The 17388-nt window shown below is 52.7% G+C and overlaps 1 protein-coding gene across 3 annotated transcripts in view; it reads right to left on the bottom strand.

Moving 5' to 3' along the window:
- The window catches only part of Etnk2 (ethanolamine kinase 2), a 17037-nt gene extending 1514 nt beyond the window's left edge, over positions 1–15523 (bottom strand). Inside the window, exons 1-7 of one of the 3 annotated variants that reach the window (XM_021167169.1) lie at positions 15077–15523; positions 13249–13508; positions 10240–10362; positions 5866–6008; positions 4336–4419; positions 1872–2017; positions 385–458 (exon numbers count right to left, since the gene is read on the bottom strand). In XM_021167169.1, coding sequence (XP_021022828.1) covers positions 385–458; positions 1872–2017; positions 4336–4419; positions 5866–6008; positions 10240–10362; positions 13249–13508; positions 15077–15331 — 1085 coding nt within the window. In that variant the 5' untranslated portion in view covers positions 15332–15523. Of the gene's footprint in view, positions 1–384; positions 459–1871; positions 2018–4335; positions 4420–5865; positions 6009–10239; positions 10363–11015; positions 11186–11714; positions 11805–13248; positions 13509–15076 lie in introns of those variants that run through there. The other 2 variants (XM_021167253.2, XM_021167341.2) reach the window with 2 other exon arrangements.
- Between the last annotated feature and the right edge of the window lie 1865 nt (positions 15524–17388).

Below are 17388 nucleotides of genomic sequence, written 5' to 3'. Positions count from 1 at the left end.
AACTCAGAAATCCGCCTGCCTCTGCCTCCCAAGTGCTGGGATTAAAGGCGTGCGCCACCACTGCCCGGCAAATTATTTTCATTGCTACTTCACAACTAACTGCAATTTTGCTGTTGTTATGAATCACAATGTAAATATTTTTGGAGACAGGTTTGCCAAAGGGGTCATAGCCCACAGGCTGAGAACTGCTGGAAGAGGTTTAGTGGTGGATAGGAACACCTTCACTAGGTTTGGTGGGGCTCCTGGGCAGCCCTTGCTGGGGATGGATCAGCTGCACACTGGAAGGACACTGACGGTCTGTTCTGACTAGCTTTGGTCATGTGGTGGTCAAGGCTCTCCCCTCTCACCGCCCACCACACATCTTCCCACGCTCCCCATACGCACCTGAGGAAGTCAAAGCTGATGGTGGAATACTGGTTCTGTATGAGCGCCCAGAGTGCCCAGAAGAAATGAGAGGCCTGTAAACAGGCCAGAGAGGGTCAGCCCTACAAGGCCACGCCTGTCATAACCCTCAGCGAGAGGGACACAGCCACTGTGGGGATCTTGCAGAGCTAAACACCGGCTGGTGTGGGAAGACGTGGAGGCTGGACCACTGGACAGCACTTGGGGGGGCTTACTGCCTACTTGTAAACGGCAAGCAGAGCCAGTTCTACCCAGATCCAGGTAAGCAAAAGGTGGAGTCCTCCAGCCTGCCTACCTCCACCCCAGGCTCAAAGAGTGAGAAAGCTATGATTCCCAGTTATCTCTCAAAGCTACAACACTATCCCCCTCCCAGGCACGGGGGCGTACCCTTAGGGCTTCTCCCATTCCACCCCAAGCTTTGTCCACACAGTTGCTACAAAGGGTTCCCTCTACTTCCCTTCCCATGGCTTAGAAGGGGCATAGGTGAGCCAGGTAGAAATGGGGCAATTTTCGTATAAAAGTTGAGATTTGTTCTTAGGGTGCAACAAGGGAGGAAGAGGGTTTGGGCTAGTGTGAACCAGGACAGCCAATCGATCACAGAAATGGTGGATTTTTCTAAGCACTGATGAACTGTGAAACCTGGAGTGGCTGGCTTGTCTCACTGCATGTTGCTATTTCCCTAGACACACACGGGTGGGCACCTGGCAGGAACCATTTTCCTTGGAGAAGTGGCATTACCATTTGAATGCAGTGCTGGTGGGAGGAGCCTGGAGGCAAGGCTGGTGAGTTATGAGCTAGGTAGTGGTTAAAAGAAGGGTCCTATTGCAGCCTAAAATGCTAAGGTTAGCTAGCAGAGAGAACTGTCCATCCAAACAGATTTGCCGAATGAGAAAGCCAAGGTCTTTCTTGGAATTACTCTAGAGAGGTGAGTGCCCAGGCTAGCTGGCAGGGGCAGCAGGAGCATTGAGGGGATACCTGCGATGGCTGTTTTCTGACCTTTTCTATGTAGAGTACAGTCCTCAACTGGGGTGCCTCAACATTTTATGTCAACTTAACACAAGCTAGAGTCATTTAGGAAGAGGGAACCTAAATTGAGAAAATACCTCCACCAGATTGGCCTGTAGGCCAGTCTGTAAGACGTTTTCAAGAGTGATTTGGGAGGGCCCAGTCCACTGTGGGCAGTGCTACTCCCTAGGCTGGAGGCCCTGGATGGCATGAGAGAGCAGACTGAACAAGCCACGGGGAGCAAGCCAGTCAACAGCACTCCTCCTAGCCTTTACATCAGTTCCTGCTGCCAGGTTCCCACCTTGACTTCCCTGAATGACAGACTTCAAGCTGTAAGGCAAAATAAACCCTTTCCCACCCAAGTTGCTTTGGTCATGGTGTATCATCACTGCAGTAGATGCTCTAACTAAGAACAACTGACCCTGGGCTCTGGGTGGGAGGCTATGTCGGGTCCCAGCACTCACCAGAGCGAATTTGTTGACTTGTGCATAAAGCCGCTCCACCTCCCTGGGGGATGCAGCTGTCCCCTTCTGCGCCTCAAGATAATAACGCAGCCACTGCACCTGGGTCTCCCGAGCTGGATACCGGCTGTAATCAACCTCATTCACACCTAAGGAGCAGGGGAGACAGAAGTTGCTAGAAAAGCTCCCCTCACGTTTGCGCCCAGGAGTCTCCTCTGTTGAGCTGTGGGCTGGCCTGAGGAGGAGCTGTGTGAGGATAACCTAACGGGTGGAGGGGTCTCCTCTTCCCAGCTGGGTACCATTTACCTATAGCTGAGGAATGAGGCAGGCTGAAGGGTCAAGGGCCAGGTCCTGCCCTGTATGGGGTGGGATCCCAAGGCAGTGCCACCATATGTCATGTCTGCCTTTCTATAAAGTGAAGCTTCACAGGAAGTCTTAGGACTGAGCTACCACTGTTAAATGCCTGCCACTGCTTTTACTGGCATTTCCCAGGGAAGTGTCCCACCTCCATTGCTCCCCACAACTGACAGCCTTGTTTGCATCCTTCCCTGACCTAAGTGTCCTCAAGTTGCTTCCCAAGCATGTGCTCTGCACAGGGGAGGCCAGGAAGAGGAATGAGGTAGTTTAAGGCGGGAGCAGAGCCGGGCCACCGTCTCCCTCCGGGGTCTCTCCGTTCTCTTCTACACCTCTTCCCACTTGTTCCTTAGACACAGTTTCTGAGTTCCAAGTCTGTGGGTGGTACATCCCCTTGCACATGAGAAGGCCCAGCACACACAGCCAGTTGGAGGCGGGGCTGGATTGGACCTGTATCTTCCTATTGCCCAGAGTGTGTTTGCCAGCTCCTAAAGGTTACAGTCCGCCCACTTTGGATAAGCTCCAGCTGAACTTTGCTCTGTGCACCGGATCAGGACTCATGCCTCTGCAGAGGCCTCTTGGCAGCTGAGCACGGCCAGGCATATGCCCTTCCCCTTAGCTCATCACAGCTCAGCTGAGGCCCATACCCCTCCCTCTGAGTGCCCCAGAGAGCTGGGCATGTGCCTGGTCCCTGAAGGTTCTAAAAGAGATATGATCCATCAATCAACCTGGGGTGGGTTGGGGTGGTTAGGGGAGTGGCCAAAGGATGGCTTCACAGTTGAGGGTGGCACCTCAGCTTTCCTAAGCCCTAGGCCAGCATGTCACCCTGACAAGCCCACATGCCAGCCTGCAGATGGCCCTCCAACTGTGTCCAAGGCCATTGAGGAGTTGACTCCATGGTCCTATCAAACTGTTTTTGAACAAGTCCTCAAGCTGGAAAACATTGCCCTGGTGCCCTTCCGTGGATCGATCTTAGACTGCCGTCTCTTTATGGTACGGTTATGAAGTCTGGCGGAGAGGGCAGAGACTTTTTTTCTCTCTCTCTGAGATAGGGTCTCTCTCTATAGTCCTGGCTGTTCGGGAACTTACTATTTAGACCAGGTTGGCTTCAAGTTCACAAAAGATCTGTCCGCCTCTTTCTGCCTCCAGAGTGCCAGGATTGAAGGCATGCATCACCACACCCAGCCTTGTGTGTGTTAGCGAAATGGTGTGACATAGGTATGACACCACCCCCACTTAGAGCCACAGAGGCAGTGACCTCGACCCCACCACTAGTAACAACCAAACCGGGATTGAAACTTAGGAAATCAAGTTGCAGAAACGCTTCTAGCTAGCTCTGCCTAGGTCATTCGCTTCAGGACGCCATGAAAACAACTACTTACAGATGATTTGGTCACATATCTACATTCCAGGCCTTCATGGGCGATTGAACAAGTTGTGCTTAGCATGACAGAGTGCTAGCCAAGTTTGTGAGGCTCTGCCTGTCTTGAGAAAGGGGTCTTCCTTCCTTCCTTTTTTCTTTCTTTCCTTTTTCTTTCCTCTTCCTCTTCCTCTTCCCCTTCCCCTTCCCCCTTCTCTTCTCTTCTCTTCTCTTCTCTTCTCTTCTCTTCTCTTCTCTTCTCTTCTCTTCTCTTCTCTTCTCTTCCTTCCTACCCTTTTTTTTTTTTTTTACTGGATATTGAATTCAGTTTCCTGTACATCCCAGGCAAGTGCTCTACCACTGAAATATATTCATAACTATCTGTAATTTTAAGATAGTGGTCTCACTAAGTAGACAGGCCTTAAGCTAGGGCCCTCCTGCCTCCTTCCAAATAGCTGAGAGTACAGGTCAGTGCTCCTGAGCCCAGTTTGGAAGGGGGTCTTTCTTATCCTGACACATCAGGCTGAGCAGCTCCTGGGAACCCCACAGTGAATGCATTTTCTTCATTTGTACAAAACTGCCCCACAGGCTGGCAGAGGTCAACTCTGGGCAGGGAGTTCCCTTCTGTGAAGTCCGTTGCTCTTTAAAAGCAGGCTGTGCCCAACTCTCAAGTCTAGAACCGTGTGTGGTCCTCCCCACAGAGCTGGCACCCCGTCATAAGGAGGGCACTGAGGTCAGAGCAATCCCCCCTACCTGCAAACTCATTGAAATGGTTGCCAATGTCAAACGCCTGGTAGTTGTACCCTGCATATTCATAGTCAATGAAGCACACGAGGTCTGTGGGGAAGAGGAGAAATGATGAGAACTGGTCCCAGATCTGGAAACGGGGCATGATCAGTCTTCCAGACCTCCACAAGACACCCTCTGACCCTCCCTGATATCTATGGCATCCGTTCAGGCTGCTCCCATCTGCCCACCTGTCCTCCCCATAGCTCCAGCCCTCTCCAGCTCAACTGGGTCCTCAGGTTCCCCATCTAATGGCACCTGTCCACAGCATAGCTAAGAATCAGAAGCAAAACAAGTATCTCTGGCCACCATGTCTGTGGGTCCTACATCCATGAATTCATCTAACTAGAGACTTGGAAATCTTCAAAATTGAATCCGAGGGACCGAGACCCACGCTCCGAGCTTAAGAGCATGGGCTCGGGGCTGGTGAGATGGCTCAGTGGGTAAGAGCACCCGACTGCTCTTCCAAAGGTCTGGAGTTCAAATCCCAGCAACCACATGGTGGCTCACAACCATCTCTAATGAGATATGACTCCCTTTTCTAGAGTGTCTGAAGACAGCTACAGTGTACTTACATATAATTAAAAAAAAAAAAAAAAGAGCATGGGCTCTCTTGCAGAGGATCTGAAGTTTGATCCCTAGCACCCACACAGTGGCTTACAGCCAATCATAACCTCAGGGCCATGGGACCCATCACCCTCATCTGTCATCTGTGTGTCAATGTGGCACACAGGCATACATGCAGGCAAAATAGTCCTACACATAAAATTCTACATTAAAAATCCATGTGCACTAAACATGTACAGACTTTTGCCCTTTGCTATTCCTAAGACAACATCCTCAACAAAACTATTTAGTTCATATTTCTACTGTGTTGGGTACGGAAGGTAACCAGAAGGTACCAGAGGATGCTCTATGGAAGTCACATGTGAATACTATTTATTTTCACTTGCTTTCAGGGGCAAGGGGGACAAGGTTCTGGGTCTCAGGCATGGGAGTCAAGGACTCTCCCTGTCTAGTTCCACTCTGCAAATTTTTTTGGAGACTTGGGCACACATGCATGTTGGCATACTTAGATGTCCCCAACCAATCTGCCTCATCTAATGAGGGACACCTTTATTTCCAGGGGGCTGCATTCTCAGCAACAGTGAAAGGCGGGTGATCTCCCTCTCTCTTCTCTTTCTCACTCCCCACGCCTGCTCAAGCCTCAGAGCAGCCATGATATTCTCAAAAGGCCATAAAATCACCAGGACTCATGGCTTGGGTGTCCTGATGCTAAAGAGCTTCCTAGCTAAGATTTTATGTTTTCTCTTAGAATGTGTTTTTCTAAGTGGGACTTTTCTGTTCCTTTCCTCTTCTTTCTCACAAACTAAGATCAACATAAGGCATACCCGTGTCCTCCATGAAAAACGAAAGTCAAAACCCTTCTCTCCTAGAAATCGGCAGACCAACCAACTGCTTGTGCCCTCTGCATCTGAGGGGCGTGAAGGGCTGTACCTTTGTCACTGTCATAGATGATATTCTTGCAGAGTAGATCATTGTGACAGAACACCACAGGGGAATCCAACTGGGACAGGTGTTCCTTCAACCAGGCCAGCTCCTGTTCCAACACCTCCACTTTGGGGACATCTGCAGAAAGGCTGGACAGTGGGGGAAAAGGTTGCACGTTGCAGAGTGCTCAAAAAGGCAAGCCTTAAACTAGCCAGACCATTCCTTTATGATCGATGGAGACCTCAGACAAAAGGCCAGTCCAGCAAAGCCCCCGCTTTTGTCACACGTAAGTGTGCCCTGTCCTTCTGGTTCCCATGGTTACATTGAGGAGCAGATTAAAACCTGGTCATAAAAGTAGCTGGCAGAAGATGAAAGTTACTGACTAAATGGCACCCCTGCTATGTTGTGAAAGGGGAAGGGTGAGGAAGGGGGACTCAGGAAAAGATAGGAGAGGTGACAACAAATGTCAAGAGGCCATAGAGGCTCCAGAGGGAGCGAGAGTGGGGCCCATGGGAATAATGGTGAGAAGGGGAACAGAAGTGGCCAAGGGTGCTGGAAACCCCGCAAGAGAGGTTGTGCCTCCGTAAGACGAGACTCATCAATAACAGAATCCCCGGATGGACTGGAGAAATGGCAGAGACACGTGCCCTGGTGTGGCCCCTTAGACACAGCAGCCGACGACGTCATAGATTTGTGTCTAAGCAGTCATCTCACAGACCTGAAAGAAGGTGAGCTATACACTGTGCACTGTCAGAGAAGCAAAAGCACCCATTCCCCTCCCCCAACACACCCGGTGTGAGAGCCTTGTTCCATCACTCCCAGCAACTAAATCCTATCAGCTTGGGTTATGAGTGCTTCCTGTCCCCGGCTCCTGCTAGACCAGATTAAAGGCTGAGCAAAAATGCACGAGGCTACATCCATCCACCCCCATGTCACACCAAAGTAGTGTTGTCTGCCAAGCACCCCGGGGAATGATTTGTCATAGGTCAATGCAGACGCTGGGCGAGGGCACACTGTACTCAGGGGCTCTGAGCTTTGGCCTTTCGGACACACAGGTCTGTGTACACTGAAAAAGCCAAACAGCACAGTCTTTCCAAAGTCAGAGCTATCCATGGGAGAGGGGTGCTGGGCCTGGGATAGCAGGGGAAGACAATAATGAGATGGGCCCTAATTCATCTCTCCACTGGACAGAACTGAGATGTCCCCGTGTCCCCTGTAGAAGAGGGAAGCCAAAGCCAGAGGGGTCTTAGGTCTTTTACTTGGCATCACTGGGAAACGAAGGCTCCAGAAGGAAGAGAAGCACCATGCAGATGCTCCGTAGCTTGGGCACAATCGGACCCAACACCGCAGCCCACCTGGGTTCCCAGCCTCCCATGGGTCCTCACCACAGGGTTGTGTACCTTGATCTGTTCCTTCGGTCTCTGAGAAGGCAGACACAGACAGAGGGAAGGCCAAGCTCCACCCTCAGCCGTAGCCCTCCCTGAACAGCTACTTTAAGACTTCTTTCTTACTCTGGGGCTATCTCAAGACAAGGGCTGAGGAGACTTCCTTTGGTTTGCCCAGGTCTCAGTCTGAAAATCAGTCTGTGACATTTGGATGCCCGCTCCCAATCTCTGCCCTCAGTCTGACCCTACCCTGGCCACACCAAGGCCACTGTGATATTTGTTGTGAGAACAATCCAAGCCTTTCTCCAGGGGCCCCTTTGACTGCATGGTGTCCCTCCCAGAACACATGGACCTCTGCCAGCTTTGCTGTCTAAATAGCACCAAGTTCCCTCACCTCTGATGGCAGCGGGGTAGCCATCACGGCCACCCAGAAACAGAGGAAGGGATGAGGGGCTGGGGTCCCTGGAAGGCCTGGGCCTCCTGCCTGAGGAGGGACTGCTGCTTGCTTGGCCATCTCCAGCCAGTTCCCACTGGAGAGGCAAAAGTTTGTTCTCCTCTAAGGGACCAATTCTCTACTGCTTCAGTCTCCTAGCTCTCTGTCTTTGCCCTCCCATCGGCCCATCCATCAGTATCCCCCCCCCCGTTGTGTCCCTAAGGTAGTTACCAGCCCCCAATGCCCACCCAGGGCCAAATGACCACTATTGCCACCAATCATTTTCTGCACTCTCTGACATTGTCTTCTATTCCCATCCATCCATCAAGCTGTTCCAAGTGATGTTGCCCATATGTGTTCCATGTTTCGAGGGGACCACCTACATGCAGTCCTGGGTCCAATAAGAGCCTTCCCTAACCTGGACTGGCCAAGCACATTCAGCAAGCACTCTATGGAGGATCTTGCTCTCCTAGCTTGGGTCTCCTGGTCCTAGAACCTGCCCTGCAGCTTATCTCCCTACCTCAAACGCACAGCCAGTTCCTTCACCAGAGATATCCTTATGCCCAAAAGATCCCTTCCTAAACCATAGCTCTGACTCAGATACCTTCATAGTCGTGGTAATAGCATGGGGCACTCACTTGTAATCCTAGCATTTGGGAGACCAGGGCGGTAGGATTGTGAGTTTAAGACAGGTTAGCCTGGGCTACCTGAGTTTGAGGCCAGTGTGGGCTACATGCAATAGACTCTGTCTCTAACAAACAAAAACCCAACACACCTTCCTGGTTTCCTGAGGCTTGTCCCCTTCTGCCCTGGCTCCTTAGCCTGCTACCCAAGCTGCCTTCCCTCAAGCTCCGGATTCCCCCTCGAGCAGCCTCCTGATCGTCTGTTCCAGCCATACCCACCTACTTGGCAGCCTCGGGGAGGTCTGTCTTCTGAACCAGAGCAGCCCCTCTCATCTTGCCCTGCTGCCTCTGCCAAGGTGACTTTTGCTGCCCCTTCCTATCCCTGCTTATGTATGACACACCCTGCTGTCTTTTGTGCCTAGTACAGACATGTTCTGTTTACACAGCCGGTTTCTAAACTCCTCACGGGCAGGGCCTGTATCACAATCGCCTTCAGTTTTCTACCATTTTAATCCCAGTTAATCAATGTTTGTGAAATGAAGGACTGAGTAAGGCAGGGCCTGACGAATGAATGAATGAATGAATGAATGAATGAATGAGGAAGTTGGTCAGCTCTTCATGAAGGGCCTCTCTCTTCCTGATAAGATTAGTCACCAAAGCATCACAGGACAGCAGTCAAGGGAACCTGTAATGTCCAAGCATGTCTGAGTGCCAGCCCCACACCTAGTGACTAGCAAGTCCTGTCTCCATCTGTCAAATAATGGCACTGGCTGGAGGGACATACTACACTCTAGTTTTCAGAGACACAGAAGTCCTTGTCCCAGGATGTGAACATGGTCAGACAGAGGACAGGCTAGTGCCATGCAGGGCACTGAGAGAACAATCACTGGGTGTATAGAGTCATGGGTGTGTGCAAGAGATGCACAATGGGGTCAGAGTTCGTGACGGCCGTCTCAGAGGAGGGAATGAGAGTCCTTTCTCTCAGACCTCCTTCTTACCACTCCACTCCTTTGACACTTCAGCAGAAGTGGCATTCAAATTAACAGTATATTTCAAAAACTGCCAGGAGAGGACTTTGAGTGTCCAGCACAAAGAAGTGACAATCACTTGAAGGCACGTGTCATCCTGATCTTATCATTGTATGCATAATTATCCGTCAATCAAGGACATTCATTCAAATACATTTTAAAAGGTGATGCTTACTAGATATGATAACACACATCTTTAATCCCAGCTCTTAGGAGACAGAGGCAGGCAGATCTCTGTTAGTTCAATGCTAGCTTGGTCTACATAGCAAGTTCCAGGCCAGAGGGGCCTATACTGTCTCAAAAAGTGGGAATTAAGGGGAGGAGTTGGGAGACCCTGTTTTGCTTGGATGGGAGGGAAACCTCTGTCCCTAGAAGGAGCATTTCAAGAATCAGTGGATGTGGGGGACATGGTTTCCAAAGCTACACAGGCACAAGAGGAGTCCAGGCACTCAGGAGACCTTGACATCCCCAAGGGCTTGGTGTTTTCTCCTTAGGATCCCACTGAGCTCAGGACCTCAGGTTCCCAGAGGCTCCACCCTCCCATGGTTCCCAAGACAGAAGTCCTGATGTGTGAGCCTAAAGCCTACACTGACAGCCTGACAGGGGAGCAAAGCTTTCTCAAGCAATACTAGTCTAAGAAAAAAAAGGGGAGTTGTCCTAATCCCTGCCTGACACAGGCAGAAAAGTCAAAGAGAAATAGATGCTAGTATGCAAACCTGCAGATCCCTGTTGCTGGGATGCAGCCAATGGCCTCCCTCTGCAGGGCCTGTGGCTCAGGAGAGAAGCTGCTCGGGAGAAACTCCTCCTCACAGGCAACTGCATCCCTGGGCCTCCTCTAAGAGTGGGCGGGAGCCAAGCGTAGGGGGCGGGCAGAGGCAGTGGCAGCCTTGAGCCCTCTCAGATCTCTATACCTGGGACTGATCTCATCCTTGACCAGCGTGAAATAACGATGCATCTTATGCCAGAGCGTGGGCTTAGGCAGGCTGCCATTGGCGTGGATGGTGTGAATCTTAGCCATTTCTAAGGCGATCAACCTACGACAGAAAAGGGAGGAACAGAGAGTCAGTACAGGGCTTGTCCTCTGGCTCCGCCCCTCCTGACCAGAAAAGGTCTGGAAGGTTCTTCTGGGCACTAGCCAGAAGGCCACAGGTGAGGTCATTACAGGTCCCAGGAGCCCTTGGTCTCCCAAAGCCTGTTTCAGCAGAAGGCAGAAAAATGCAGTAAGACCTTTAGCCATTGCTGCTTTTGTAGTCCCAGAGCTCGGCCAGAGAAAATCAGAGGACCATTTGCCCCAGGCCAGTAGCTTGGCTCTTCTCAGCCTTCCTATAGCAGCTACCTCTCCCTCCCAGAACACAGGGGTAACCAGGCATAAGGGCAGGAGCCTTCCTCCTCCTCCCAGGAGAGGTGGCAGTGGGTCCCATTCTATGAAGAGCTCTGTGGGTGTTGATGCTAGGGAAAGAGGAAATATCATTATCAGTCTGGCCACGATGGGGAGGCTAGCCCAGGGCAGCCCTTCTGACATCACCGGGAGGTGATAATGGTGGACAGGCACCAAGGACGCAAAACAAACCAGCCTTCTATTTTCCAGTTCTCCCACAGACATTATCCAAGGTCCTGGAGGAGGAGTGGGTAGCAGGGAGGAGCGAGCAGAGATGAGCAGAGGCCTGGCTACTGAGGAGGGAAGGACCTTGATAAGAACCGAGCGCCAAGGCCAGTGTGGAGGTCGGCATGGAGGGAGGGTGGGGTCCCAGCTGGTCTCTGCCGGCCCTCCCTTCTGCAGTCCAGCCCTAACTGCCTGCCAACCCTCCAGCTTCCAAGCTTCTGAGCTTCCCTTGCCTCTGCCTGTTGCTGGAATAATAATCCCTGGGAAGAACAACAAAGGCGCTGCTTGTTTGAAACCTTGTTACAGAGCTGTCCAGAGGACACCTCCCCCCTTGCCAGGCCTGGGAAGGGACTAGCCTACAAATAGCAGGACGGTGGCAAGTTCAGGCTCCTCCCCAAGCCTCCCACTTCCTGGAGGGTGGAGGACTGACCCCTGGCTGAGTAGGTGCACGGGAGGTCAGAGGTCTTGGAGAAGGTGAGAGCCCACTAAAGGTCTGTGAAAAGCAGACACAGACCTGAGGCCCCGCCCTAGTCTTCCTTCTGCGAATGGAGCAGTTCCTTGAATGTCAATAGAGCTTGTGGTGTGAAGAGCGGACGGAAGTCACTTCAGTAGTCAGCATTTTTAAGCTGCAGAGCCTCAGCACACCAGTCTGGGGTGGGCTCAAGGGATAGGGAGGGTGGGGGTGGGGGTGGGCGTTCCTTCAGATACCCTGTCACCATGACAGGATGGGAAAAGCTCCATCCTGGGAAAGCCACCAAGGAAAGGCCTACCTCCCACACTCACCCCAATTTCTGGCTCTCCCCCAGACACCAACTTCTTATTACAGCACCTAAATCCCCCTTCAATTTTCCTGACAGTAGTAATTGTTTCCAGAAAAAGAGTGAGTGATGGCCTGAGGTTCAGAGAGGCGGAGAGAGACTTAGGAGTGGTGAGGACCTGCCAATATTTGAGCTTATTTACGCAAGACTAAGGGAGGAGCCATGGGGTGGGGGTGGGGCAGCAGGGCAGGGTCCCCCATACTCTGCTTTGACCTCACTTCTCCAGGTTGGTATGCTCAGTTTGAACTCCAGTGACCCCTGCATAGGTGGGCACGCCCTTCACACCCTCTACCGGACACACAGCTGTAACACAGAACTCAAATACACTGTCCTGGGGCCCCAGCAGTCTTTGAGGCAGCACTGAAGGCTGGAGGGCCAGCCACGTATGCAAAGAGAGTCAAATGGACTTTCGTGGGTTGACTGGTGGGCAGCACAGAAGAGGCTAAGCCTACCCATAGGTGGGCATTACTGCCCTCAGTATGCCAGAAAAGTTTCCTTCCTTGTGAGTTGGGCACAGCATATGCCAAGCAAAGCCCCTAGACAGACCCTGCACTGCTGTCTCCAGCATCGGGAGTAAACCTCGGGCCTCACGATGATAGTCTGATGGCCTTTATCCACATCGTTCATGACTCTGAGGGGTTGGGGGGAGAAGAGGATATTGCTTGACCCCTGCCCAACCTCAGTCAGAGCATTGAGAGTGGTAGGTATGCTCTCTGCTCTAGAGTCGTATCCACAGGGCTTGAAGGTTAAACACAGTTCCTAGGTGCTACATATCCAGGGCTTTACTGGGACTAGGCCGTAGTCCTTGTGGGCCTTCTGCATGAAGGCTTCAGCAGTGCTTCAGACCTGGATGTTCATTGTCAGGGAACCCAAAGGGCCCTCAGCTATGGGGGAGGAGAGGCTAGTCCAGCCTGCTAAAGTTGAGTTCGTTCATCCTGCGTAGGCTCGTTGGTCTTCACACTTTTCTGTCTTTGCAAAAGATGGGAGGGAAGCTGGTCAAGGTGGCATACACCTTTAATCCCAGCATTTGGGAGGCAGAAGCAAGTGGGTCTCTTAGAGTTTAAAGCCAACCTGGTCTACATATCAAATTCCAGGACAGCCATTGCTACATTGGAAGGCTCTGACTCCAATAAACATAAAACAAATAAAAAAGAAAGACAGGCAGGCTAGAGAGCCTGTGTACCTTCAGAATTTGCCTCGGACTGTCATTCCTGGGGCTTCTGAACATTTCCACGGCAGACAGATGGACAGAGGTTTGAGAAATGGGGTGGGGTGGGGTGCGGTAACAATCTGGTCTCTGCTGTGTTCCCCTGGAACTCAACCCCCTAGTGGATACCCCTGTAAGCCTATAGGATGGTGTAGCCTCTGAGTAGTATATATTAACAAATATTTTCAATGCAATGGCGGGCCTTATGACTCTTTCTTCATTGTTCACAGCCAAGACCATCAAAACCACAGCCTCTGAGAAAATGATGTATAATGCCCTGTTCCCTCCTCACCTGAAGAGCTGGGGCTCTCGGATGTGTTCTGGTCCCAGGGCCACACCCTGCACATACTCGTAGCACAGCCCGTTCTGAAAGGTACAGTAGAGTTTGGGGGCGCAGCCGTGTGCTCGCAGCAGTTGGAAGTTTCTGACCTCATTTTCCCGGTCCACCAGCAACTCCGTGCGCTCCCCATACACCCGGACCAACACGCAGTCCCGCATGTCCTCCTCCACATAGCAGGCCAATAGCTTGTTGGTGATGCCGTCTTTGAAGCGCTAGCATGGGGAGAGGACAGCCATGGGTGGGAGGGTGCGGCATGGTCCTCTGCTCTCTTCCCAGAGCTTCAGTCAAAACAGAATGCGTTCACTGGAATGCTGAACACAACCCCACACCAGCTAGTACTAAACTGTGCCTTGGAATAAAGGGACACTCATGGTGGTGGGTGGGAAGGAGGGGCCACACTGAGTCCAGGCACACTCACTCAGCCTAGCTGCGCCTCCAGGCCATGCTATCTAGCACAGTGGCCACGTCTGCACTAGGCAGTGGAGAGAGGCCCTCCCCTCCTTTCTCCATCCTGGCCCTGAAAGAACCCCACTGCAGATGAGAATGTAGCCAGGGAGGGCTGGATGTTGCCCAGACAGACACCCTGACCAGCTGCCTCTCATTAAGGCAGGCAAGGGCTCTCAGAGCTGTATCTCCTGCTCTATCCAGTGGCAGAGAGACAAGGAGGGTACTGAAGTTGGCACTCTTCCCAGGGCTTTGGTAGCCAGAGGTCCTTGAATCTCTGAATTCCACACCAGGAGGAACAGGAGACAACATGAGTGGGAGCCCAGACTCTCTGGGCAGGGTGATAAGGAGGGAGGAACCCTGAACTAAAGGTTTATGGGCGCCACGGGGCAGAGCTGGATGGGACTTCAGGGGCTACCTGAACCCACCCTTTCTAGGTGAGAAGACAGGCCTAGTGGGGGTCCAGATTAGCATCTGCTATGCAGTGCTGAGTTTAATCTCAAATCGGCTTGATGCCTTTACCGTCTGTTCCTGATCAGGTCTTCTGAAAATGTTACCACATTCAGCCCAGATTCTCCTAAGAGCTGCCTGTTCCATACTCAGAAGGCCTATGACACGGGCCGAACCCTCCGCAGCAGGCTGCCAGGGGTGTAGGGCTGGGTAGGTTTTTAAGAGAATGCAGGACAGCTAGGGAGGGAGTAAGCAGTGGGCAGTTCTGCCCACAGGTGTGTGTGGGGGGACAAAGTATTCAGCTGAGGTGGGAAGAAAATGGGGTGGGGGTCAAAAGGGGCGTTGCTCAGAGCTAGCCTCAGGCCACGTGAAGAAGGTCTCAGGGCTTAGCTGGAATTCTGAATTGCACAGGACTGGCTCCTGGGGCCATAAGGAATGCTCAGATCCCCGAGGCTTGGATCTCACGTTAGGGCGAAGGAACAGCATGGGTGTAGGGGGAGGTTTCCTTAAAAGTTCGTGCTTCTCTGGTTGTCAGAGTGGCTGGGTAGCACTTCTGAGCAACTAGGGGACAAGCACGCAGCGACAGGGGGTGGGGCTGCACGCGCAGCACGCTGACAGTGGGCAGGTGGACCTCCGGCGGCATGCTTTGGGAACCTCAGGAGCAGGCGAATGGGGAGGGTCCAGGGAAGCGTGAGCCCAGCTTTGCATAGGGATCAAAGAGAAATGGAGAGCTACACACATATTCAAACCACGGTCCAAAACCTCTCCTGCGCAACAGCCGCAAAACCCTGGAACCCGCACTTGGAGGATGCACTGACGGGCGTCCACGCAGCCCCTCTGCAGCCCGGGCAGCGCCCCATCCCCGGCCTCACGCCCTCTCGGCTACCTTGGTCCGAACTTGTTCGGGCTTCCAGTGCGGCCGCAGCTCCCGAATGAGGCGCAGGGCACCAGAGAGGATGTCGTCCTGGTCCACCGTGACGCCGAAGCACGGGACGGCGGCCCTCGGGGGCCCTGGAGGCTCCCAGCAGCCGGCGCTGGCCACCGCCTTCTCCTCCATGCTCCATGAGCACTGCGGGCAAGGCTCCTGCCTCCGCAGGTAAAAGGGCGAGCACGGCACTGGAGCTGAAGGGGGCACAGCCATTCCCAGCAGCCCCACCCCCTCGGAGCCGCCGCGCCCGCGTTAGCCCCTACGGGGGGGCCCTGAGAGAGAGTGGGAGTGGTCGAGGAGGGGCCAGGGGAAGTCCATGACTCATGAGCGAGCTGCCTGTTCCGATCTCCAGCGATGCAACCGAGCAACACAGCTGGCCGGGGATCGCCAAGGTCCGCCGCGACAGTGACATCATGGGTCGCAGTAACGCCCCTTGCCTGCCCCGCCCCCGCCTCCGGGCGAGTGCAGCCCGCCATCTCCCGCTGTTGGCTCTAAGGCTACCTGGAGCTCTGGGTGGGGAATGCCCCGCCTTAATGACGCAAAGGGCGGAGCCTCCCCAGGCCCCGCCCCAGATCCCTGCTCCAGTATCTTAGTACTGGTTGACCAGTTTCCCATTGGAGCCCACAGCTAAAGAGCTCTTTTCCCGGTAGTCTAGGCTAAAGGGCTGGGGCTAAGGCGGGAAGAGCTTGTCTTTGTCCCAACCTCATCCTGGAACGTGGAGATTGGATGCTCCTATAGTGTGAGCTTTGGCTTGCCATTAAATCTCTTGGGAAAGGTTGGGTTGCATTTCTAAGGCCTTCTAGGCATCATTCAGCACCCCCCCCACACACACACACACCTTCGATGGAGAGCAGCATGGTGATGGTTCAGGGTAAGTGTCCCATAGGCAGACTGGACTCTGAACGTTCCAGGGTACTTTTATGAGTGCACAAGCACACTGTAAGCCAGGACTTTGAGCAAGACTGAGTTTGGCTCACTAAATAATCCTTAAGTCTTCCTCCCTGTCCTGCAAGGCTGACTGGGCATAGATAGTGGTCGCACAGGTGCCCAGATCTCAGTGTTTTGTTGAGCAAAGAGGTGATCAAAGGCCATAGTACAACCTAGGGATCTATGTGTATGTAGCATGACAAGGGGAAGGGATAAGTCCCCTGGCAGACTTACTGTACAGAGAAGACACATGGAAAGAGGCCAGGCCAGCCCTTGGAAAGCCCCTCCCTTAGTCATATGTTCCTCTGGTCACTTCCAGAGTAAGACCAGTTAGCTGCCAGCTCTCTAGCATAGAGAGACTTGGGCTTGCCTCAGGACCTCATTTCTTATTACCTCACACTGCCCTATTTGAAAAATGCCTACAAAATAGATGTGTTTCTGTGTCCCCAAGTTGTCCCTCCGACCTACTCAGGAACCTCTCCACCACGAGGCCTTTTGGTTCTCGCTGTTTAGCACCCGGGTTTTCTGGTCCAGTTTCTATGCTGGTGTCTCTTGCAGGGCCCACTAGCCTCATGTGGCTACTCAGCCCTTGAAATGTGGCCAGTGTGACATTTTGTGTAACTTTAATCTTTATACGCATACAAACAACAGTATGCAGCCACTGTACTGGACATTGTAGCAGATGGTAGGGAGGGACCACCTACTTGAGGTCATGATGTCCCAGGATGCCAGAACTGGAAAGGACATTGCCTCCAGCTCTTTCTTTTGCAATAGGCAAAGCAAACCTTGCGGCCCAAGGGAACACAATCAGTGGGAATCCAGACTCGCTTTCTCAGCTCTGTGCCAGCACCCTGAAAGCAGCTCCCGCTATACAAATATCACCCCAGAGAAGCCCTGGGTCCTTAACCTTAGGAGAGTGAAGTCCTACAGATACCAAGTGCTTGGCTGGGACACTCAGTACCTTGCTTTTGGGGGGGAGGGGTCAAAAGAGGGGTGAGGAACTACAGGTTGCTGCCTGCTTTCTTATCCCCTAAGCTATACACTCTTCATGGGCAGCCTGAGGGGTGAGTGGGAAAAGAGTCCTCCACCAGCCCATTGTGGGTGGTGCCTCCCCTGGGCTGGTGGTCCTGTGTTCTGTAAGAAAGCAGGCTGAACAAAGCCTGTGGAGCTTAGGCCTGGAGATGGAAGATGGCCCATGTGTGCACCTGACCCAAAGCAAGGTGTTTGGAGCTCTGTCCCTGTGCCAGCACTGCGCACGCACATGGGACTGAGGTGAGAGCCCCACCCCCAGGGGCTGTGTCATTTGGGTTGGATTCTCTCGGATAGTTTTTCAGGATTCTTCT

This window comes from Mus caroli, chromosome 1, assembly GCF_900094665.2.
Source record: "Mus caroli chromosome 1, CAROLI_EIJ_v1.1, whole genome shotgun sequence".
NCBI lineage: Eukaryota > Metazoa > Chordata > Mammalia > Rodentia > Muridae > Mus > Mus caroli.
The sequence above is the reverse complement of the archived record's forward strand: the minus strand, read 5'-3'. Positions and strand labels throughout refer to the sequence as shown.